The 26,354-nt window shown below is 51.8% G+C and overlaps 1 protein-coding gene across 2 annotated transcripts in view; it reads left to right on the top strand.

Annotated features, from left to right (window-relative positions):
- The window catches only part of LOC119952955 (paralemmin-1-like), a 382,432-nt gene that overhangs the window by 91,714 nt on the left and 264,364 nt on the right, over nt 1-26,354 (top strand). Inside the window, exons 1-2 of one of the 2 annotated variants that reach the window (XM_038776594.1) lie at nt 15,152-15,246; nt 15,384-15,429. In XM_038776594.1, coding sequence (XP_038632522.1) covers nt 15,227-15,246; nt 15,384-15,429 — 66 coding nt within the window. In that variant the 5' untranslated portion in view covers nt 15,152-15,226. Of the gene's footprint in view, nt 1-15,151; nt 15,247-15,383; nt 15,430-26,354 lie in introns of those variants that run through there. The other variant, XM_038776595.1, reaches the window with a different exon arrangement.

Genomic DNA, 26,354 nt, shown 5'->3' with positions numbered 1-26,354 from the left:
AAGGGTGTGCAACACTGCCAGTGGTTCCATCTCTTTGATGAGATGGTAACTCGAAGTTCCACCTACCCTCTGAAATGTATATTAAAGACCTTTGACACCAGAGAGCAGGCGAATTCACCCCAATGTCTTGGTGAATACTTATCCTTCAAACCAACACCGAAAACCTGAAAATGTGATCATTTATCACGGGCACAATCTACCCGGCTCGCCACGCCTCGCGAGATTGAACGGGATCTCGTGAGATGACACGATCTGAATCTCGTCCATTGTGGGCGGGATCAGTATTTGGCAAATCTGCATATTAGAGGGATGAGCTCGTCTCATTCTAATTTGCAGCCCGCCTGATCTATCCGAGGCGAAGGAGTTAGATCCTAACTCCTAACATCAAAGAGATGGAACCACTGGCAGTGTTGCACACCCTTATCGTTGACAGTTTTCACCGCTGTTGCTCGTGAAAAAAATCTGACCTTAGATGAGTGCCATTCAGTACTGGTCCCCACAAATGGGGACCGACAGAATGACACTTGTGGGCAGGGTTGGGGGGGGGGGGGGGGGGGGGTGTGCTCCCAGGGGATCAGCGAACACCGGGAAACACTGGCTGAACATGCTCAACACAAGACTCGGACACAATGATGTGACCATCAATTGACTAGAGACACGATTGGAAGTAAACTGTGGTTTTAATAGTCTTACAACTGAGCCTGCCTACGACTAGAGGAACTGAGGGCAGGATCACGGCTGCAGCACTTTATACTTCCAGTAGTGGGAGGGGCCATGGATGGAGCCAAGGGTGGAGCCCTGTACAAGCTCCTCATCTCCCCCTATGAAATGAAATGAAATGAAAATCGCTTATTGTCACGAGTAGGCTTCAAATGAAGTTACTGTGAAAAGCCCCTAGTTGCCACATTCCGGAGCCTGTTCTTGGGGAGGCTGTTACGGGAATCGAACCGTGCTTCAGGCCTGCTTGGTCTGCTTTTAAAGCCAGCTCTTTAGCCCTGTGCTAAACAGCCCTATGGGCAGAGCCGCGCAACGGCTCACATACAGAGCCCACAAGGACATAATACAATGCAATGCAATACAGTGTGAATTACAATACAGTATGAATTCACCACACACAACAATTCGGTTAGGTCGCAACCCTCATTGTTGTTAGTGTGAGATTGCTTTACACAGGATGACATACACATAGAAACAGACAAATCAGCCCAACTAATCCATGCTTCACTTGACCAGTTTTCCTCATCCAACTCTTTCATCATAACCCTCTGTACCCTTCTCCCTCACACACTTGTATCCGTACTATTCACTTCAACTAATCACTGCGACAGTAAGTTAGACCATGAGACCATCAGACATAGAAGCAGAATTAGGCCACTCGGCCCATCGAGTCTGCTCCACCATTCAATCATGGCTGATATTTTTCTCATCCCCATTCTCCTGCCTTCTCCCCATAACACCTTATCCCCTTATTAATCAGGAACCTATCTATCTCTGACTTAAAGATACTCAGTGATTTGGCCTCCACAGCCTTCTGCGGCAAAGAGTTCCACAGATTCACCACCCTCTGGCTGAAGAAATTCCTCCTCTCTGTTTTAAAGAATTGTCCCTTTAGTCTGAGATGGTGTCCTCTGGTTCTAGTTTTTCCGACAAGTGGAAACATCCTCCCCACGTTCACTCTATCCAGGCCTCGCAATATCCTGTAAGTTTCAATAAGATTCCCCCTCATCGTTCTAAACTCCAACGAGTACAGACCCAGAGTCCTCAACCGTTCCTCATACGACAAGCTCTTCATTCCAGGGATCATTCTTGTGAATCTCCTCTGGACCCACACTCTCACCACTCTATAGATAAGATATTTCCTCTGAATTCTCTAATGGGTTTCTTGGTGACTATCTTACATCGAGTCTCTCCTTATGCTTTTCCCCACCAAGAGGAAGCACTCCCTCCAGCCTATCGAAGCCTTTCACCATTTTAAAGACCAATGTTGGAGTACCTCTCAGGTCTGTTAAAGAGTAAAGAGAGACAGCCTGTTCATACTCTCCTGATTATATATACCCTCACATTTCTGGTATCACTCTTGTAAATCCTTGTTTGCACCTTAGAGACAGTGAGCTGAATATTCCCGGATATCGGCAAAGGCTGATGTTGGGTTGGAAAAGTGGCGTGGAAGTCAGTGACTGCAACGGCGGCTTTCTGATCCATATAGCATCAGACTTAGAGTAAAAACTTAAGGGGCAAGTCCCGTGAAAAACTGCTGGTGGGGTGGCCTCTGATTCGCCTGCCCAATCAGAATTCATCCTACAATCATATGTATAATCATAGAATTCTGTCCCTTGAAGATTGGAGACCATTTTTAAAGGCTGCTCAGTGCCAAAGAATTCACTTAGAACGCCGCCCCCCTCCCCCTCCGCACCTGAGGGAGGGGCAGTGCTCCGAAAGCTAGTGTTTGAAACAAACCTGTTGGACTTTAACCTGGTGTTGTAAGACTTCTTACTGTGCTCACCCCAGTCCAACGCCGGCATCTCCACATAATGGCCTCCGCACCTCGTCCGATCTTTCTGTCCGGCAAAGCCCGGGCATGACCCCTGAGCGATGCACTCACTTGAGCTCCTCTTGGAGGTCTGCTCACCAGGTGCACATCTTGGGGGTCCAGTTAAGATTCATGCCATTCAGTCCTTACGTTGATGTGGATGGATATCCTGACAGGGAGAGTGGGAAATTATTTAAACGTGAGGGCCTGATGATGATATGTAAAAGTATCATAAAGACATTCCCAACAAATGAAGCCTGTCACTGAAGGGATGGTGGAGTTGTGGGAGGAGGGGGAGGAGACAATCACGTAACATGTTTATGTTCGCTTGAAATGCAACTTGAAAGTTCTCGTGAGAATTTCCACTCCCATCACCGAACTCGCCCGATGCGATCGGGAGCCCAAAATCCCGGCCAGTGTCTATATTTACATTTCATATTACGGCAACCAGGAATGCCCACAGTACTCCAGCTGTGGTCTGAAAAAGGTTCAATAGATTCAGCATAACTTCTTACTTTTCAATTCATTCCTTCAGGAGATAAACCTAAATACTTGCGTTTTTTCATTTCAGTGACTTTAATAACTTGTGTCGTCACTTCTACTGCTTTGGATATTTGTGTTCACAGATCCCTTTGCTCCTCCTCCACTTAGGTTCTTATTTTCTCCCAAATATGTAACCTCCCTATTTTTAAGAAATATCTTGCTAAAATGTAATATCTCACATTAATCCATGTTGATATTCATTTGCCAATTATTTGCCCATTCTGCAAGTTTATTAATGTTGTCTTATAATTTGTTGCAATGTTTCTTAGTATTGACGACTGCCCTTTCCCCCACAACCCACCAATTTGTGTCATCCACAAATTCAGAAATTGTGGGTGAAATTTTGATGAGGCACTGGGGGTCTTGCTTGTCACCTAGAGAGAGACCCGCACTGTCTCCTTCCAGGAAGGCTCACCAAACTACATACCAATCTGGCGATGGCGAGGCCAGCAGTGGGGCTTCCCTTGGAGTCAAGACTGGGGAGGGGGGGAATGATGTGAAGACCCTTGCCTACTAAGAGCTCTCGCCGATCAAAGGCCAGTGGCTCTTGTGCATAGCAGTGCCACTAGGAAGGCTGTGGCTGCTGCTGGAACGATAGGCACCAGACTCCCTGAGCCGTGGAGTGGCAAAGGCCAAAGGTAAGTCATATGGGAGCATGGCGGAGGGTGGGGTGGGTTGTTTTTCACTGGATAGCGGTTGTAGGGAGAGGAGTGTAAGGGAGTCAGTGGCAAAGACTCTCAGAGCCGCCAATCCTAACCCGTTCCTGATATTGAGTCTTTCAATCAGTCACTGAGTTTCTTTAATTGAGGGACCCACCCTGCACCCCACCCTAGGAGGTGACACGTTGTTGCATGGTTTTAGCTGCCTTGCATGCCAGATCTGCCAGAAGCTGGGTTAATAACAGAGCGGCAAGAGGAGACCCTTATGTGATCATTAATTGGTCTCCTTCAGAGCCTCAAGTGTTGGTGTGGGGGAAATGTCAACCATGGGCCTTCCCGCCCTGAATTTAATTCTGACAGAGGCAGGAAAACAAGGTGTGTTGCCATCCCACCAAAGTAAATTCTCTCCCCGTCTCCAAACTCACCATCTGGAAAGAATTTCCTGAGAGGGTGGTGGAGGTAGGATTGATCAAGGTATTCCAAAAGGAATTGGATAGCTACTGAATGGGAATAATGTGCAAGGTTAGGGGGTAAGGCAGAGGAGTGCGACAAAGTAAAACGCTTTTTCAGAGAGCCAGTGAACTCACGATGTGCCAAAAAGCCTCATTCTGCACTGTAAAGGTTCTGTGATTCTGTGACCAGAGGGAGCAGAAGATTCTGTCATGTTTTTCATTCCAAAGTCTAAATCAAAGTGGTCCAAGCACCGATCTTTGTGGAACACGGCACACTAAATAACTTCCCTGTATCCCCTCTTCTCTGCTTTCTGTCTTAAGTCGGTCAACTATCCATTCTGCTACATGCCCCCTGACTCTGCAATCACTAATTCATTGGTCTTATTCATTAGTCTGTTGTGTGGTATCTTATCAAAGGCCTTTTGAAAACCTAAATGGATGACATCTACTGCATTACTATTGTCTACTCTCTCTGTTACCATGAGGCTGGTCAAGCAAGAATTTCCCTTTTGCAATCCATGCTGATATTCATCATTACATGTCCTAGTATCTTTCCTTTAGTAGAATTCCATTTTTTCCTACCATCGACCATTTAGCTGACAGGTCTATAATTCCTCTGTCCCCCTTCTTGGAAGTATAGAAATTACATAAACTATCACCATTCCTCTGGCACTACAACTTTTCCCAATGAATTATTTAACATGTGTAATCCATCTGGCAGATATTTTAGCCCAGTGATGGCCAACCTAGGCGAGTGAATGGATCGCATGAGTGACCCTCCATCATCTCAGTGGGCCACAAGATTGAATGTCAGGCATGTTCATGAACCATGACCCCACAAATAAGATTGAATACATTTAATACACGCTGAATATTTCAGAATGAGTTATAGAAAATGCTTGATCATTTATATCTTAGAACAGTCATCAACTTTAATCGGTAAAGACAAAAGAAATGTTTACACTTTGGACACAGAGAGAGCGCACGGCTCTCGCAGTCAATGCTGTGCGTGATCAACATGCGTGATCAACATGTGTGATCAACACTTCACCCAACCTTGTGTGTGTACACCACTTTAGTCAAACTTGTAGGAAGAAACTACGTGGACGGAAACATGCGGAATATGGCAACCCTGCGCGTGGGCAACGGTCAATAAAATGCCTCGTGGGCCGCACTCAGAACCCCAGTGGGCTGCACACGGCTTCTGGGCCGTAGGTTGCCCACTACTGTTTTAGCCTCTTTGTTTGATTTTTTTTCAATTTTGCCTTTTTAATTTTAAATCCAGCTCTTTCATTTCAAATCTCATCATCCGATTTCAAGTCAACCTGTCATGTTTTCCTAGTAAATACTGAAGCGAAGTAGTTGTTTAATATGTCTGCCATTTCTCGATCATTAGCTGTGATATTATCCTGTCCATTGCTAAGTGGTCCCACTCCTTTGCGATTTTCCTTTTATTGGTTATGTGCCTGTAAATGTTTCACTATTTTCTTTTATGTTCCTTGACAATTTAGTTGCGTTATACCTCTGTCCTCCAAATTGCTTTGTTTTTAAATTTAATTCTAATTTCTTCAAATCTCCCTTGTGATGTTCTTCCCTGTTGGTTCATGTGATTAGTGTCTGTCTCTATCCTTACATTCAATTGTACCTTTATGTCGTTATTCATCCATACTGACTCATTAGTGTTTATTCTTGTTTTTTCACGGAACATAACTTTCCTGCATGCGGAAAACTCCGTTTTAAACCTTTCTCATGTGAGGTTTTCACTGATGTTTGCCAATATTGTTGCCCATTTTATTTTCCCTAAATTCGGCCTCATAAAATCCGCTTTTCTCCAGCCTATTAATCTAGTTTTGTTATACATGCAGCCTTCTCTATTATCTTAATGTCTGTAATATTATGCTTACTATTGCCGAGATGTTCTCTACTTTAACTTATTTTACCTGCTCTGGCGTATTCCTGTTGCCAGATCCAGTTGTTTCCTTTATACACCTCTTCTGACCAATTAATATCAGTGCAATTAAATTTCTTGTGATTATTATTCTGTGTTTTTTTACTCAAACCCCTAATTTGTCTGCATGTTTCTTCCTCTACCTCCCACCATTCTTCTTCACCTTTCGGGGTGAAGATGGTCTGTTCACCATGCTGGGGGTTGATCATAGTTCTGGTGGGTATATGGGTGATTGCTATGACTGAGATATGCCCGGAAGGTTCTATTGCAAATTGAACAGGATACTGCAGACGATTGAATTTTGCACAAGTTCCTGACTATGGAATTCCTCTCCTTACATTTTCTCTGCATCTGAAACGCGCTCGTTTGCACTGTTTGTTAAAATTTAAATTTACCAGATACAGTATTGGGGTCAATATCAAGACTGCCAGGTGAGTGTCTTTGTAATGCTTCCTTGGACTGCAATGTGGGCAAGTATCAGGCATTCTGACCAGACCCACTCAGTTGTAACAGTCTCAATATAGTGTGGCGTTTTTACAGCACAGAAAGCCCTTCAGCCCATCGTGCCCACCATGCCAGCCATCAAGCACATATCTATTCTAATCCCATTTTCCTGCACTTGGTCCATAGCATTTCAAATGCTCATCTAAATACTTCTTAAATGTTGTGAGGGTTCCCACCTCTATCACCCTTTCAGGCAGCGAATTCTAGATTCCAACCACCCTCTGGGTAAAAAAGCTATTCCTCAAATCCCCTCTTAAACTTCCTAACCGTTACGTTAAATCTATGCCCCCTGTTTTGATGCCTCTAATAAGGGGAACATTTCATTATTATCTACCCTATCCATGTCCCTCATATTTTTATACACCTCAATCAGGTCCCCCCTCAGCCTATCATGTCTCACTTGATAGCTGAAATGCTCCAGCCCAGGCAACATCCTGGTGAATCTAATCTGCATCCTCTCTAATGCAATCACTTCCTTCTTGTAGCATGGTGACCTATAATGTTAGGTTGGCTGGCTGGTCAACTGGTTTGTGATGCAGAGCAAGGCCAACAGCACAGGTTCAATTCCCGTACCGGCTGACGTTATTCGTGGTGGCACGGTAGCACAGTGGTTAGCACTGTTGCTTCACAGCTCCAGGGTCCCATGATCGATTCCTGCCTTGGGTCACATAAGAACATAAGAACTAGGAGCAGGAGTAGGCCATCTGGCCCCTCGAGCCTGCTCCGCCATTCAATGAGATCATGGCTGATCTTTTGTGGACTCAGCTCCACTTTCCGGCCCGAACACCATAACCCTTAATCCCTTTATTCTTCGAAAAACTATCTATCTTTACCCTAAAAACATGTAATGAAGGAGCCTCAACTGCTTCACTGGGCAAGGAATTCCATAGATTCACAACCCTTTGGGTGAAGAAGTTCCTCCTAAACTCAGTCCTAAATCTACTTCCCCTTATTATGAGGCTATGTCCCCTAGTTCTGCATTCACCCGCCAGTGCAAACAACCTGCCCGCATCTATCCTATCTATTCCCTTCATAATTTTAAATGTTTCTATAAGATCCCCCCTCATCCTTCTAAAACAGTCCCAGTCTACTCAACCTCTCCTCATAATCCAACCCCTTCAGCTCTGGGATTAACCACGGTCTGTGCGGAGTCTGCACGTTCTGTGCCGGACCGTGATGACTAGGGGCTTTTCACTGTAACTTCATTGCAGTGTTAATGTCAGCCTACTTGTGACAATAAAGATTATTATTATATTATATCCTGCAATATTCCCAATTCTGATTTTTATCATTGATCAGTAATCTCTACTGTGTCGGGTTCCTCACAGCACATTATTGCCTCAAGTTCCCCAATGATATTATGGACACTTTACAATGTATTACAAATAGTTTAATTCATCTTTAATCGTAGTTCTTCATTTTAAATCATATTTTTATACTCATGTTCCATAATTCTATTGATCTCCTTTATGCCTAAGTCACCACTGAGTTTATTCTTTCCTACCCTCGTGCTTCCCATTTTATTGATATTTGAACTGATTTAATTTCCTGTACAGAGCCTCACTATCTTAAATCTGCTGACACTTCCTTTTTTATTCTTTTCCACTCGGACACAGATGCCATCCTGGCTCAACTCCCTCTTGTCTCAGTACTGATACCAGTGACCCATGAATTAAACTTTTCCTTCCCACCATTCACCTGATCTGTCTACTCCTGGCCGGGATTCTCCCCGACCTGGCAGGGCGGGGGGTCCCGGCGTAGCGGAGTGGCGCCAACCGCTCCGCACCTTTGCCACGCCTACTGGTGCCAAAACCGCCGCCAACGGCCTTTGACGCCCGCCGCCTGGCGCCGGGGCCGGCCGAAAGGCCTTCGCCGGTTCGCACATGCGCCAGGTGCGTCAGCGGCCGCTGACGTCACCAGCGGCGCATGCGCGGTAGGGGGGTTCTCTTCCGCCTCCGCCATGGTGGAGGCCATGGCAGCGGCGGAAGAAAAAGAGTGCCCCCACGGCACTGGCCCGCCGGGCGATCGGTGGGCCCTGATCGTGGGCCAGGCCACCATGGGGGCACCCCCGGGGTCCGATAGCCCCCCCCAGGACCTCGGGGGCCCGCTCGCGCCGCCTATCCCGCTGCCACCAGAGGTGGTTGAAATGACATCGGCGGGATTGGCCTCTCAGCGGCCGGACTTCGGCCCATTGTGGGCCGGAGAATCGCCGCGGGGAGCCCGCCGATCGGCGGGGCGTGATTCCTGCCCCCGCCAATTCCCGGGTGGCGGAGAGTTCCGGCCACGGCGGGGGCGGGATTTATGCCGGCCCCAGGCGATTCTCCGACCCTGCGGGGGGTCGGAGAATTTCACCCCCTATGGCTATCCTCACGTGGTGCAGGCAATACCACAGAGATATTAATCTTTGAGGTCCTACTTTTCAATTTAGCACCTAACTCCTGACATTCCCTCAATGGAACCTCCTCCTTGTCCCTGCCGCATTTTGTTTGTTATTTATTCTAACATGGAGCATGACAATTCGATTATCCTCCTACACTGTCCTTCAGTCACTGACAAGATGCCCTTTCCCCTACACCTGGTAGGCAACACACATTTAGAGATTCTTGCTGAAGGCAGCAGAGGTTGCTCCAAACAAATTGGCTGCCATGTTTACAACAGAGACTAAACTTGATCAGAAATATTGTGCTTTGGGATGTCCTGAGGTTGGGAAAGGTGTTATATGTGAGCTCAGTATGCCTTTCACTTCTTCTTCTGAGCCCACAGTAAGACGAACGCTCTCAGGCTCCTCCACCCAGAGTTGCACTGACAGGAAAAGGACAAAGGGGACCATGGATGCTTTCTAGTCTACTACTACACTTAGAGTTTATAGATTTTCTTGTAATCAGGAGGGAAGGTTACTAACTTCCATTGTGGGCCTCAGGTGTCAGGCCTCTGACGAAGCCCCTCACCACCTGAACACCATCTCCAGCACACAGGCTGCTATGGAATAGTGTGAGGTCGCATCTGACTTACTCGGTACAGTAAAGCCAATAAAGATGAGCTTGGTGGTGGTGAATTTGATTTGACACTTTAAAAGCTGATACCCGATAGCCTTGACAAATATGCATAATATATGAAAGTAATATCCTGTAAAAGGCTAATGGCGAACTACTGCATTAGAGGAATATCTAAAACACAAGATCATATTAGTGTTCCGCTACACACTTCAGCCTCTTACACAACGTGTGCAAAATTATTCCTCATTTTGTCGATGACCTGTTAATTAAAATATCCCACAACAGGTGCCGTGACCCCTACAGTAGGTCACAAGGCCCCTTTAAAGGATGCATACATACAAATTAGGAGCAGACGTATGCCACTCGGCCCCTCAAGCATGTTCCATTCAATAAAATCGCGGCTGATTTGATTGTAACCTCAACCCCACATCCCTGTCCACCCCGATAATCTTCCACCTGCTTGTTAAGTAGAGGGGCAGACAATCAGACCAGATAATCCCCTCGATCGCCCACTGACTGGACCTATTTGTGGCAAGTTGGGCCAGGCCCAGGGTCAGCTCATGGTGACTGAGCAAATTGTCACCGAAAATTATGAATGATAGCTGTAAACATTCGGTGAGCCACCAATGGCTGAGACAAAATGCTGACCGGAATTCTCCGGCTATTGGAATTCTCTATTCCCGGCCGGACATCCCTGCCTGTGGGTTTCTCGGCAGCGCGGTGTGGCTTCAATGGAAAATCCCAGTGACAGGTTGTGGGAGTAGACAATCCCACCGAGAACAAGGTGGCTGGCAAACCAGAGAATCCCAACCCCTATGTGCGTAAGAGCCATACAGACTACCAGAATCCCAAGATCAATGTGCTGTGGTGGTTGTTCCCATTCCTGTAATAGATATCAGCACACCCTGGACCAAGGGAGGTGGGGTGGACATCAGAAAGAGGTCATTGGTCCTGATTTCAATATGAATCTCTTTGCACATGTTGTGCTGACAAGGTGATTCTCCAACCCCCCGCCGGGTTGGAGAATCGCCAGGGGGCGGCCTGCGGTGTCCTCGGGGGGGCACAGGGGGATCCGGCCCCGTGGGTGGCCTCCACGGTGGCCTGGCCCACAATCGGAGCCCACCGATCTGCGGGCAGGCCTGTGCCGTGGGGGCACTCTTTCCCTCCGCGTCACTCTGTGTAAAGCTCCGCCATGGCCAGCGCAGAGAAGAAACCCCCTGCGCATGCGCCAACTCACGCCGGACGGCGGAGGCCCTTCAGCGCCAGTTGGCACGGCGCCAACCACTCCAGCGCCGGCCTAGCCATCCTCTGCAGTTTCTGGGCGGCCCGACACCGGAGTGGATCACGCCACTCTTTGGCGACAGGACAGCCAGCCTGCCGGATACCGGAGAATCCCGGCCCCGTGATCTTTGGATTGCTGAGGTGAAGAGTAAAGATCCATTTAGGGGAAGCTGGACATGCGGTGCAGAAGAAAGGAGTAGAAGGGGACGTTGAACAGGTGAGATGAAGGAGGCAGGAAGGAGGCCTTTGTGGAATTTAAATACAGCACAGTCCAATTGGATCAAAAGGCCTGTTCTGTGTTGTAAATTCTATTTTAGTCTGTGTAACTCTCCGCAGAGAGGTAAGAGTTCCACACTGGTTCTCTATAGATTTGGTAACTGGTGATTCTGCCCCATTTGTGCTTTTTAATTCCAGTAACCTCTGTTGCAAAGAACGCAGACAATGAATTTGGTGAAGACAAAGATCAGGGATGACCGTGATGCCCAAGCCTTCTTTGCACCCCCCAACCGCGCGTGCCACCCCGACCCAATGAAAAGATCCTCCAATTAACTTAGAATGCCTAAGGACTTCAATGACTAAACTGGCTTGTGTGTGCCCAATGTCATGTCCTTTGCAGGCATGAAGATATTTCAAATTCGAAAACTAGGCGCGATCTTCCGGCCTCTTTACACTATCGCTCAAGCGAAATGAGGCTGGTGAATAGCGGGAGAAGCCAAAAACGAGATCTGTGCCAGGCGCCAAACACTTTGCGATGCAATCGGCCCGCTCCTATAAGTGAAATTGGGATCTCGCCGTAATGTGACGAGAAACCAATTATCGCCACTTAAGGCCCATTTCCACACAATTAACGAGAGTCACCCCATATCCAATGGCCTCCCGTCATTCAGTGGCCTATCCAACAAGTGGTCATGCTGGCCCCAATTAGTACTCCTTTTTAAAAACGTGAACATGGCGGAAGGATTTCAGTGGGGAGCTGAGGAGGTGAGTAGTCAGCCTTGCTCACAGGCAAAGAGCTTGGGGCGGGGGGGGGGGGGGGGGGGGCCTGGACTTCCTGACCTTGTGCTCGCCGGAGAATGGGGGCCACTCGGCTGGAATGGGGGGGACCCTCTGCAGGGGCGGGCTGCCATTGGAGAGTGTGGGGGGTGTTGGGGGGGCAAACAGGGGGGGGGAGGGGCAACCGCTCGCTGAACCACCTTGTCAACCCCTGGATCATGTGTACCCATTCCTGGGGCAACACTTGTCCCTGCCCGCCTGCCCCACCGAACAACACTCAGAACCCCCACTGGCTGTCGAAGCCTCTGGCTGCACGGCTGAAGACTATTGCTAATAGGGAATTGGCAATCATGGTTAAGTGAGCACTTCACAGATGCCAATTGGATCCCGTGGGTGAGTGGGCCATGTAGCATGTGGGAGGCATTGCCTAGCATCCCAATCACACCTTGATGCCAGAACACTGCGGGATGCAACACCAAGCAGCAATTAACATCCGAACACCCAGGGGATTGGACACAGCTCCGGAGGTACATGTCCCCAGCCGGAGGGTGGGTGAGTGCCACGGGGAGGGGACCAGCGCCCGGTCTGGTTGACGTTGGCCTGATTACCTAGGAGGTGGCCTGGTACATCGTTACATCCTTACCCACCCACCACCCCCATTTCCCACCCTCCCAGAGTATGTGTCACATCACTCCAGGCTGCTGGGACTGTGCCGGCACTGTCAGCGGGTCACTGTCGAGGGCTGGGGGGGGTGATGATAACCCTCAGAGAACTGGGCGCTAGTGCTCCTCAATCTGTGCCATAGTCTGACCCCTCCCTGTCTGCTGAGGGCTCGCTCACACCCATCTCCTGCACACGGTGATGCATTGTGGCAGAAAGTGACAGAGGCTTCCTACTGGTTGTGCACAAGGATGTTTATTGTTCAACACAGATCCCCACTCTCCTGATGGTGCAGCCCAACCCCTCACCCCCCCCCCCCCCCCCCCCCCCCCCCAACCCCTACCTACCGTCCCCCGGTGCCCTCTGTCATCCTCGATGTGCTTTGCCCTCCTATCTCTACCAGGACATCTAGGTGTCTCCCCAGGATGCACATCTGTGGTGGAGGCAGCCAGCTGCTTACCTCGTCCCATGGTCTTTGATGTCACCGACAGCCGTCCCCTGGGGGCTCAGGGGGCGGAGGGCCCCCCTTCACCTGTCGACGGCAAATGCACAGCTGTGCTGCCCTGTCCCGTGTACTGACCCCGAGATGTGGCTTCATCAGAAGAGTGGAACTCAGGAGAGCTGGTGGCCACCGTCATCGCCCCATGGGACGGGTCCAAGTTGGCACTCAGCGCCCTTCCTCCCGGTCGGTGCCCATAGGGCCCTGAGGGCCGCCTTGGAATGGAGGGGCAGCTGGTTCAAGACCTGGCTGCCCCTGAATCATCTGGCTCTGCCAGCCCCGGCGGGTCCCCAATGCCTGCACCATCGTGTCGACACCCTAGGTGATGCTCCTCAGTGACTGGGACATGCTCTGCAGGGCCTCGGCAATGCCCACCTGCGACTGGAAAAAGCTCTGCAGTGACTCGGCCGTTCCCATCTGAGATCGGGACATGTCCCGCAGAACCTCACCAAGGTCGGCCTGATACTGGGTGGCATCCCCCGACGAGGCAGACATACTGCCGAGACCCTCAGCCATGGCCGACACTGACTGTGTTGAACCTTGGACACCTTTAGTAATGGTGCCAATCTTGTGCACCAAGCTCTTCATTGCGGTCGCCAGCCTAGCAGTGTTGGCCTTGGTGCCACTCATTGCCGGTGCCATCCTATCTACAGAACAAAAGTATCACACACCAGCCACTCACCTTGGGGCACAAAGATATTGGGTGGGATGTTCCAGTCATTTCCTGGCAGCAGGATCTCTTGTTCCCATCGATGGAGAACAACCCACAGCAGAGGGTACAAAGAACGAGAAAACTCATTGACAACGGCATGACCAAAGATTCCATCGCCAGGCAATGATGGGCCATGTCCGTCACTGCAAAATGCGTCAATGCCTGGGGGGGTGGGGGGGGGGGGGGGGGAGAGAGGGGGGCAAAGTCCTGCTGATTGAAACTCTATTTCTTTTATGAAAGCCACTCCAAAGGGTCATTTAAATTGTATGGTGTCATTCAATTAAAAAAAGTGAAATCTCTCAATGTGTGTGAAAGGTTAAAATTCAGAATGTGAAATATCTTTTTTTAGAAGCAGGACTTTGAAGTCATAATTTCTCCCCATCTGTTCCAACCTCAAATTCACCTGAGAAACTGACCTGGCAATTCGACTGTAAGAGGCCTCGCAACATACCGAGAATTCCCTGCTTTACAAACCTCCATTCCAGCCAAAGCATCAATTATTTTTCAAACACTGCAGGCCAGTTATGAAAGGGACTGAAATAATTACTACTTGTAAAATCCTTCATCTGTATCTAACCTTTGTGTGGATGGTAGTGTGCGTGAGACATTGGCCTCTGGGCCAATAGTCCGCGAATAAATAATCTTCTTTATTTTTCAACTCACAAAAAATCATTTAAATTGGGACAAACCACTCTGAGGGTACGAGAAAGCAGTGACCTCACATATTGGGAAAGACTTTGATCATGGACATAAACACTGTCCGTGACACCAATAACACCACAGGCATTTACAAGGCATTGCTTTGAATTGCAGCTATCAATTAAAATCATACAGCCTTATAAATATCAGACTACTTAAAATTACATTAATGTTATGTTAAGTTTTTTTGTAAAATAGGGAGATACCACCTCCACAGGCCGGTGGAATGGGAACCAGGGGACACAGATTGAAAATAAGTGGCAAAATAACCATGGGGAAGATGAGGATGAAACTTTTAATGCAGCGAGTTATTATGGTCTGGAATATACTGCCTGAAAAGGCGGTGGAGACAGATTCAGTAGTAACTTGAAAAAGGGAGCTGGGGAAATACTGAAAAGGGAAATTTGTGGGGTGATGGGGAAGAGAGGGATTAATTGAATCGCGCTTTTAAAGAATCAACATGGACTTTTAAAGAATTGACATGGACGGCCTCCTTGGTACAGTGTGGTTCCAGGTGTCTACATCTATTTGTTCACACAAGCATCTTGCCGTCAAAATCTTTCTGTTGTGATTTCTGTGGTGTTTGGTTGATGTAGCATTCATAGCAGATCGGAAATGGCTGCTTATATTTGAGTCTCCACTTCTACTCGGGGTATTATGGTAATGTGAGACACAAGCTGAATAATACAGTGAAGAATTGGTGGTCAGTTAGACTGCATTCCACAGCAGGATCTTCTGCAGGCAGGCATCATGAGGCTGGACCAGAACAGGTTCGCAAATCTTTTGCCCGGTTTTAAAATTACTAATGGATTACTTGAACATCTCTGTCTTTCAGCAAGAAGAGCTCTCGCTAGTTTTTTGTTGACTCATCAAGTATTTTTTTCCCCCCCTTGCTTTTCCTTCTCAGGATGTCCGAGACACTGTTCCAACAGGAGAGGCTCCAAGCTATCGCGGTGAGTCTAAATATAACTTCTTAATCTGTCCATTTAACATCCTCACAACAGGGATTCAGAAACCCCACTCTCACCCTTCCTGGGAGAGAGCTGCCCAAGCCCTCTCGCCCAGACATCGACTCTGAGAAATTATAATGGCAAATGCCCGTAAGTGTGACAAGATGATTCTTTTTTAAACCCTGGAACTGACCAGCATTGTCATTCGGAATCTCAGTGAGATCCAAATTCACCTCATCCACGCTCATTAACCTTGGCTGCATCCTGCACTGCAGGCCTCGGTCCATTGCTCGGCTGTCCAAGGAAGAATATTTGTTAACCATTAAATTTTGTGAATGTTTTGTCCGTTCTGGTGGATACACAAATTGAGCCCCTGTAACATTTCTTGCATTTGATCAGGTCTTCAATCATGTTCTTCGGGGTTAGATGAATTGACAGTATCTGAGGCTGTGCCAGTCTCCATTTAAAAAAAACTTTCTTACCTTTGTCAAAGTCAAAATTATTTTCTCCCAGCATTTTAAGAATTAACTGCATGCATTGTGAACATTAAAATAAATGAAAACTTTCGGCAAGCCAAAGATTAATTACCCTCTTTGTTCTGCAGCAATCACTTTGTTAGGGGGACAGATACCCAGCTAGGTGGTTTTATTTGCAATAACTTGATGCTGATGGAGCAATCCGTCCTTGGCTGGTTTGATCGATGAGACCGACGATATTAAAATGCCCAATGTGACTATAGCATAAATAATGTACCCACAGCCTAGGAGTGAGACTCACTGTTGGTACAGCAGCAGCATAAAGAGAGACAAACAGAAAGGCTGCAAAATCTCAGCAAGTCAGGAGGCATCTCCAGAGAGAGAAACAGAGTTAATGTTTCCCACCCCACAGGCAAGTTCGGAGGATGGGTTCTTTTGATCAAGTGTAGGGTGCATGATGGAGATTCAGCCGCCTTTGGTACCCCCACGATCAATCACTGGATGGGACAACGGACTTCTGACCCAGAAGCTAATTGAGTTAAGGGCCACTTAACGGCCTTATCCTGCTGCTGCTGCTGTTATTCAACCAGTGGGGAACTGGTCGTACCGGACAACTGCAATGCCCCCTCACACCTCATCACCCTTCACATCCCCTAATTCCTCACACTCCCTCACGCTTCTCACATTAAATCCCACCCAGTGTTTCAGATCGCTGGTCATTCATCAGGACGAGAGCATGTTCGGGGCGGACAAGATTTCAAGCAGTCAGGGAAAAGGGAGGGTGAAGAGCAAATGGGGAGAGATCTATGGCAGGGTGATATGATTAAGTGAGGAAAAAGATGAAGATGCAAGGCAACATGACATGGCCTGTGCACATTAGGGTGAGTGAGGTACTTTGCACATTTTAGTTATACAATAAATATATTAATCAAATAGTTCCCCCTTCCTTGGAGTGAAAGTTAGGCATAGGGCCTTCAGAGATTGTGCTGGAACTGAATTTATAACTTCACAGTCAGGAGCCCGAGTCAGGAAACCACACTTCGGAGAAAGTGCACTGGATCTTCGGATTTTCATTCCGGGATCCGGGTCGGCAGGTGTTAATGGGAATTGGGTCCACCGACTCCAAAAAGCGTCTCAGGCAGCAATGGGGCTGCCAGTTGCTCAGGCGATTGTTAAAGACTCTGATCCAGCTGTAAAAATACCATGAAACCATGAACAAGACTTCAGCCCTCCCCCCTCACACCCACTGACCCCTCACACCCCCTGACCTCTCACACCCCCTGACCCCTCACACCACCTCAGACTCCCTCATCCATTACACCCCCCCACCCCTCTCACCCCCTCACCCCTCACACCCCCTCACCCCTCACACACCCTCACCCTTCACACCCCCTCACACCTCACACTCCCTCACCCCTCACAACCCCTCACCCCTCACACCCCCCTCACCCCTCTCACCCCCTCACCCCTCACACCCCCTCACACCACCTCACACCCCCTCACCCCTCACACTCCCTCACCCCTCTCACCCCCCTCGCCCCTCACACGCCCTCACTCCTCACACCCCCTCACCCCTCACGCCCCCCACCCCTCTCACCCCCTCACCCCTCACACCCACTCACCCCTCACACCCCCTGACCCCTCACACCACCTCAGACTCCCTCATCCATTACACCCCCCACCCCTCTCACCCCCTCACCCCTCACACCCCCCTCACCCCTCACACCCCCTCACCCTTCACACCACCTCACACCCACTCACCCCTCACACCCACTCGCCCCTCATGCCCCCCCACCCCTCTCACCCCCTCACCCCTCACACCCACTCACCCCTCACACCCCCTCACCCCTCTCACCCCTCACACCCCCTCACCCCTCACACCCCCTCACCCCTCACACTCCCTCACCCCTCACACCCTCTCACCCCTCACACCCCTCACCCCTCATACCCCCTCACCCCTCACACCCCCCACACCCCTTCACCCCTCACACCCTCACCCCTCACACTCTCTCACCCCTCACACGCCCTCACTCCTCACACCCACTCACCCCTCACACCCCTTCACCCCCTCACACCCTCACCCCTCACACCCCCTCACTCCTCACACCCACTCACTCCGCGCACCCCTCTCACCCCTCACACCCCCTCATCCCTCACATCCCATCACTCTTCACAACCCTCACTCCTCACACCCCTTGCTCCCCCTGACCTCTCACACCCCCTCGCACTCACATCCCTCACACCCCCTCACCCCACACATCCCCTCAACCCTCACACCCCCTCACCCTCACACCTTCATCCTCTCAACCCCACACCCCTCTCAGCCCTCACACCCTCAACCCATCACCCATCACACCCCTCACTCCCCCTCACAGCCCCTGACTCCTCACACCCCCTCACCCCTCACACCCCCTCATCCCTCACACCCCTCACACCACCTCACACGCCCTCACCCCTCACACCCCCCACCCCTCAAACCCCTCACCCCCTCCACCCCTCACACCCCCTCACACCTCACCCCTCACACCCCTCATCCCTCACCCCCTCACCTATCACACCCTCTCACCCCTCACACCTCACCCCTCACACCCCCTCATCCCTCACACCCCCTCACCCCTCACACCCCCTCATACCTCCTCATCCCTCACACCCCTTCACCCCTCACACCCCCTCACTCCTCACACCGTCACACCCCCTCACCCCCTCACCCCTCACACCCCCTCATCCCTCACACCCACTCAACCCTCACTCCTCACATCCCTCACACCCCTCACCCCACACATCCCCTCAACCCTCACACCCCCTCACCCTCACACCTTCATCCTCACAACCCCATACCCCTCTCAGCCCTCACACCCTCAACCCATCACCCATCACACCCCTCACACCCCTTAAGCCCCTGACTCCTCACACCCCCTCATCCCTCACACCCCTCACACCACCTCACACGCCCTCACCCCTCACACCCCCTCACCCCTCAACCCCCTCACCCCTCACACCCTAACCCCCTCACACCCCCCTCACACCTCACCCCTCACACCCCTCATCCCTCACCCCCTCACCTATCACACCCTCTCACCCCTCACACCTCACCCCTCACACCCCCTCACCCCTCACACCCCCTCACCCCTCACACCCCCTCATACCTCCTCATCCCTCACACCCCCTCACCCTTCACCCCTCACACCCCCTCATACCTCCTCATCCCTCACACCCCTCACCATTCACCCCTCACACCCCCTCACTCCTCACACCCTCACACCCCCTCACCCCTCACACCCCCTCATCCCTCACACCCACTCAACCCTCACTCCTCACACCCCTCACACCCCCTCACCACTCACACTTCCTCACTTCTCACACCCCCTCACCCCCTCACACCCCTCATCCCTCACCCCCCTCACCCCTCACACCTTCTCACCCCTCACACCCCCTCACCCCTCACACCCCCTCACCCCTCACACCCCCTCATACCTCCTCATCCCTCACACCCCTTCACACCTCACGCCCTCACACCTCACACCCCCTCACTCCTCACACCCTCACACCCCCTCATCCCTCACACCCACTCAACCCTCGCTCCTCACACCCCTCACACTCCCTCACCACTCACACTTCCTCACTTCTCACACCCCCTCGCACCTCACACCCCCGAACCCTCACGCTCCTCATCCCTCACACCTCCTCATATCTCACACAACCCTCACTCCTCACACCCCCTTACCCCTCACACCCCCTCACCCATCACATCCCCTCACCCTTCACCACCCCTCACCCTTCACCACCCTCCCTCCTCAAACCCCTCGCACACTCTCACTCCTCACACCTCCTCACCTCTAACACCCCCTTGCACCTCACATTCCTCACACCCCCTCACCCCTCACAGCCCCTCAACCCTCACACCCCCTCACCCTCTCACCCCTCACACCCCCTCACCTTTCGCACCCCTTCACTCTTCACACCCCCCTCACTCCTCACACCCCCTCACGCCTCACACCCTCACCTCTCACACACCCTCACCTCTCACACCCGCTTATTCCTCACACCCCCCTCACCCATCTCACCCCTTACACCCCCTCACACCTCACAGCCCACATACCCTGTCATTCCTCATACTTCCTCACTCCCCCTCACACCCCCTCACTCCTCACACCCACACATTTCTCACACCCCCTGATCCCACACGTCCCCTCACTCTTCTCAACCCTCACTCCTCACACCACCTCACACCCCCTCACCACTCACACTTCCTCACATCTCACACCCCCGAACCCTCACACTCCTTTTTTTTTTTTTTTTTTTTTTTTTATAAATGTTTTTATTCAGTTTTCATATTTTATATTGAACAAATTACAAATTGTTAGGAGAAAAAAAAACAACAAACAAACACGCAAAAATTAACATACATATTTACAGGTAAGCATCTTCGTAGTAGTAACTGTGCCCGCCCCCCCCCCCCCCCCCCCCCCAACATGTTTATTTAGTTTGGTTTTGGGCCTTAGCTAGCCATCGAACCCCCGTACCGAACCTGTAGCCCCTCCCGCTACCTTCCCCCGACTATTCTTCCTCTTGTACATTGGCCACAAATAGGTCCCGGAACAGTTGCATGAATGGCTCCCACGTTCTGTGGAAGCCGTCGTCCGACCCTCGGATGGCAAATTTGATTTTCTCCATTTGGAGAGATTCCGAGAGGTCGGACAGCCAATCCGCAGCTCTGGGCGGTGCTGCTGACCGCCAGCCAAACAGGATTCTACGGCGGGCGATCAGGGAGGCAAAGGCAAGGGCGTCCGCCCTCCTCCCCAGGAATAGATCTGGCTGTTCTGAAACCCCGAAGACCGCCACTATCGGGCATGGCTCCACCCTCACTCCCACCACTTTGGACATAACCTCGAAGAAGGCTGTCCAGTACTCCACGAGTCTGGGGCAAGACCAGAACATGTGGGCGTGGTTGGCCGGGCCTCTTTGGCACCGTTCACATCTGTCTTCCACCTCCGGGAAGAACCTACTCATACGGGTTCTTGTTAAGTGGGCTCTATGTACCACTTTTAGTTGCGTCAGGCTGAGCCTTGCGCACGTGGAGGTGGAGTTGACCCTATGCAGTGCTTCGCTCCAGAGTCCCCACCCTATCTCCATCCCCAGGTCGTCCTCCCATTTCCTTCTTGTTGCGTCCAGTACGGTGTCGTCCCTATCTACCAGTCGGTCATACATGTCACTACAGTTCCCTTTCTCTAGGATACTTGCGTCCAGTAGGTCTTCCAGTAGTGTCTGTCGTGGCGGTTGTGGGTACGTCCTTGTCTCCTTTCGTAGGAAGTTTTTGAGCTGCAGGTACCGTAGCTCGTTCCCCCCAGCTAGCTGAAACTTCTCTGTCAGTTCGTCCAGTGTTGCGATCCTGTCGTCCGTGTATAGGTCCCTGACTGTCAGTGTCCCCCCGTCCTGCCTCCACCTTTTGAAGGTGGCGTCAGTCAGTGCTGGTGTGAACCTATGGTTGTTGCAGATGGGAGCCCTGTTCGACATTTTGGTCAGGCCAAGTTGCTGCCGCAGTTGGTTCCAGGATTGGAGGGTGGCTGTCACCACTGGGCTGCTGGAGTGTTTTTTGGGTGGGGATGGGAGTGCTGCCGTGGCGAGGGCCCGGAGGGAGGTTCCCATGCAGGAGGCCTCCTCCGCACGCACCCACTCAGCCTCTGGCTCCTGGATCCATCCCCTTACTCGCTCGGCTGTTGCTGCCCAGTGGTAGAATTGTAGATTCGGGAGGGCTAGCCCTCCCCTGGTTTTTGTTTTTTGTAAGACCTTCTTTGGGATCCTAGCATTTTTACCCCCCCATACGAACGCCATGATGAGTTTGTCCAGCGCTTTGAAAAAGGCCTTGGGGATGTAGATCGGAATGGATCTAAACAGGAAGAGGAACCTGGGCAGTACGTTCATTTTGATCGTCTGAACTCTCCCCGCGAGGGAGAGCGGGAGTGTGTTCCATCTTTGCAGGTCCTTTTTAACTTCCTCCGTCAGGCTGGTGAGGTTCCATTTGTGGATCCCTTTCCAGTCATGGGCTATTTGGATCCCCAGGTAGCGGAATTTATGTCGGGCTTGATTGAAACCCTCACACTCCTCACACCTCCTCACTCCTCACAACACCCTCACTCCTCACACCCCCTCACATCCCCTCACTCTTCACAACCCTCACTCCTCACACCCCTTGCTCCCCCTCACCTCTCACACCCCCTCGCACTCACATCGCTCACACCCCCGACCACACACTTTACCTCAACCCTCACACCCCTCACACCTCATACCCCCTCACCCCTCACACCCTCTCACCCTCACAACCCCACACCCCTCTCAGCCCTCACACCCTCAACCCATCACCCGTCACACCCCTCACAGCCCCTGACTCCTCACACCCCCTCACACCCCCTCACCTCTCACACCCCTTCATCCCTCACACCCCTCAACCCCCTCACCCCTCTCACCCCCTCACCCCTCTCACCCCCTCACCCCTCACACCACCTTACCCCTCACACCACCTCACCCCTCACACCTCACCCTCATCCCTCACACCCCCTCACCCCTCACACCCCCTCATCCCTCACCCCCTCACCCCTTACCCCTCACCCTCACCCCTCACCCCTCTACCCCTCACGACACTCCATCCCCCTTACACCACCCTCACCCTCACACCCTCACCCCTCACACCCCCTTATACCTCCTCGTCCCTCACACACCCTCACCCCCTCACTCCTCACACCCCCTCATCCCTCACACCCCCTCACTCCTCACACCCCCTCACCCCTCACACCCCCTCACTCCTCACACCCCCTCACCCCCCTCACCCCTCATACCCTTTCATCCCTCACACCCCTCACACTCCCTCACCCCTCACACCCACTCACCCCTCACACCACTTCTCACTCCCTCACCCCTCACTCCTCACCCCTCACACCCCCTCACCCCTCAACCCCCTCACCCCTCTCACCCCCTCACCCTCACACCACCTTACCCCTCACACCCCCTCACCCCTCACACCTCACCCCTCACACCCCTCATCCCTCGCCCCCTCACCCCTCACACACCCTCACCCCTCACACCACCTCACCCCTCACACCCCCTCACCCTTCACCCCTCACACCCCTCATCCCTCACCCCCCTCACCCCTCACATCACCTCACCCCTCACACCTCACCCCTCACACACTCTCACCCCTCACACCCCCTCACCCCTCACACCCCCTCACTCCTCACACCCCCTCACTCACTCCTCACACCCCTCACCCCTCATACCCCTTCATCCCTCACACCACCTCACACTTCCTCACCCCTCACACCCACTCACCCTTCACACCACTTCACACTCCCTCACCCCTCACTCCCTCACCCCTCACACCCCCTCACCCCTCACACCACCTCACACTCCCTCATCCCTCACACCCCTCAACCCCCTCACCCCTCACACCCCCTCACCCCTCACCCCTCACACTCCCTCACCCCTCTCACCACCTCACCCCTCACACCCCCTCACCCCTCACACCCCCTCACACTCTGTCACCCCTCAACCCCCTCACCCCTCACACACCCTCACCCCTCACACCCCCTCACCCCTCACCACTCACACCCCCTCACCCCTCACACCTCACCCCTCACACACCCTCACCCCTCACACCCCCTCACACCCCCTCACCACTCACCCCCTCACCCCTCACACCCCCTCACTCCTCACACCCTCTCGCCCCTCACACCCCCTCACTCATCTCACCCCTTACACCCCCTCACACCTCACAGACCACATACCCTATCATTCCTCATACTTCCTCACTCCCCCTCACACCCAACACCCCCTCACCCTTCACACCCCTCACATTATCTCAAATCCCCTCTCAACACATCTCCTCACTCCTCACACCGCTTTGCTCCTAAAATACCCTCATGCTCCCTCATGCCCCACACACCGTCACTCCTCACACCCCCTCACACCTCACACCACCTCACCCCTCACACACCCTCACCCCTCACCCCTCACTCCCCCTCACCCCTCACACTCTCACACCCCTCAACCCCCTCACCCCTCTCACCCCCTCACCCCTCACACCACCTCACACTCTCTCACCCCTCAACCCCCTCACCCCTCACACCCCCTCACCCCTCACACCCCCTCACCCCTCACACCTCACCCCTCACACACCCTCACCCCTCACACCCCCTCACCACTCACCCCCTCATCCCTCACACCCCCTCACTCCTCACACCCTCTCACCCCTCACACCCCCTCACTCATCTCACCCCTTACACCCCCTCACACCTCACAGCCCACATACCCTATCATTCCTCATACTTCCTCACTCCCCCTCAGATCCAACACCCCCTCACCCTTCACACCCCTCACATTATCTCAAATCCCCTCTCAACACATCTCCTCACTCCTCACACCGCTTTGCTCCTAAAATACCCTCATGCTCCCTCATGCCCCACACACCGTCACTCCTCATACCCCCTCACACCTCACACCACCTCACCCCTCACACACCCTCACCCCTCACCCCTCACTCCCCCTCACCACTCTCACACCCCTCAACCCCCTCACCCCTCACACACCCTCACCCCTCACACCTCACATCCCCTCACTCCTCACATACCCTCACATTATATTACAATCCTTCTCCACATCTCCTCACCCCTTCACTCCTAACACACCCTCATACTCCCCGAACTCTCACATCCACTTACGCCTTACATGCCCCGTCACTCCTCATATCCCATCACACCTCCTCACCCTTCACAACTCCTCGCAGCCCCTCATATGCACCCCTTCACTCCTTACGCACCCTCATTCCTCATTCACCCATCATACTCCCACAGACCCTCACACTCCCTTACACCATCATACCCCCCTCATACCACATCACAATGCCTCATCACAAGGACAGCACGGTAGCACAAGTGGATAGCACTGTGGCTTCACGGCGCCAGTGTCCCAGATTCGATTCCCCGCTGGGTCACTGTCTTTGCGGAGTCTGCACTTTCCCGCCGTGTCTGCGTGGGTTTCCTCCGGGAGCTCTGGTTTCCTCCCACAGTCCAAAGACGTGCAGGTTAGGTGGATTGGTCATGATAAATTGTCCTTAGTGTCCAAAAAAGTTAGGAGGTGTTATTGGGTTATGGGGATAGGGTGGAAGTGAGGGCTTAAGTGGGTCAGTGCAGACTTGATGGGTTGAATGGCCTCCTTCTGCACTGTATATTCCATGTCTATGTCTATGCCTTACTCTCACACATCCTCATTCTTCACATTCTCTCCCCATCCAGAGCCCCTCACACCCCCTCACTCCTCACACCCCCTCACTCCTCACACACGCTCACTCCTCACACTGACTCACCTTTCACTCCTCACACCCACTCATCCCCTCAAACCACTTACCCCTCAAAACAACTCACCCTTCACACCTCTTCACCCCTCAAAACAACTACCCTTCAAACCTCACCCTCTCACTCCTCAAACCTATTCACCACTCAAACCCACTCACCCCTCACAACCCTTACCCCCTCACCCCATTCACCCCCCCACACTCCTCATGCCTCATCCATGCCACCTCAGCACCCTACCACCCCTTGACCCCCTTACCCTTCATGTCAACCCTATGCACCTATAACCACCACCTAGGAGTGTCTGTACCAACCTAATGTCCACACCTGCCCCCACCCACAAGCCTTTCCCCTTACACCCACCATGCCAACTCACCCAGATCCACATGGGCAGACCTCGCAAATCATATGAAAAAAATTAATGTTCTAAGGGAAATTCTCAATTTTGGGTAGAGTGGTGTAACACACGGAATAAACAGCATGGAAGCAGCCAGCACCAACATCAGCTTAAGCTGATATATCGTTTGGCTCATAGCAAGATAAAAATGAAGGAGCAATTTCCATGAAGTGAGGCTGGCAGGATGGGCTCTGATTGAGCATGCTCTCACCAACAACTTACATTTTAAAAAATTGGTGCATTGCTTTTAAAGGGAATCCTGATACAAAACATAAAAAATAGAGCAACCCTGAACATTCTCCTCCCGTCCACAGGGGAGCCCCACCCCCCACAGAAGAGCCCCCCCCCCCCCCCCTTCTCCCTATGGACATAATCCCCCTCCCCCACACTGGTTCCCCAGTGCTTTTCCCCAGCATTTACCACTGGCACTGTAGGGGCATTTCCCTGGCAATGCCAGGGGGAAGTGCCTGTGCTGTGCCCAGGGCAATGCTGGTGAGCTATGCTGGGGGCTAGCGCTGGGTAGGGGAGGTTGCTTATGTCAGGCTTTATTACCAAAAGAGTTCTCAATTGTTATTGATAAAAATGCATTTTGATTGCATGTAAATTGCTTCAAGTAGTTAATCCATAATGGAAACATAAATTTGTATTCATTGCCCCACATAAAAGACTTGGAACAGTCAATCAAATTGTGAATTTACAAGGCCCCCTACTGTG

The sequence above is a fragment of the Scyliorhinus canicula genome, chromosome 18, assembly GCF_902713615.1.
Source record: "Scyliorhinus canicula chromosome 18, sScyCan1.1, whole genome shotgun sequence".
Lineage (NCBI taxonomy): Eukaryota > Metazoa > Chordata > Chondrichthyes > Carcharhiniformes > Scyliorhinidae > Scyliorhinus > Scyliorhinus canicula.
Note: the sequence above shows the minus strand (reverse complement) of the source record. Positions and strands in the feature narration are given on the sequence as shown.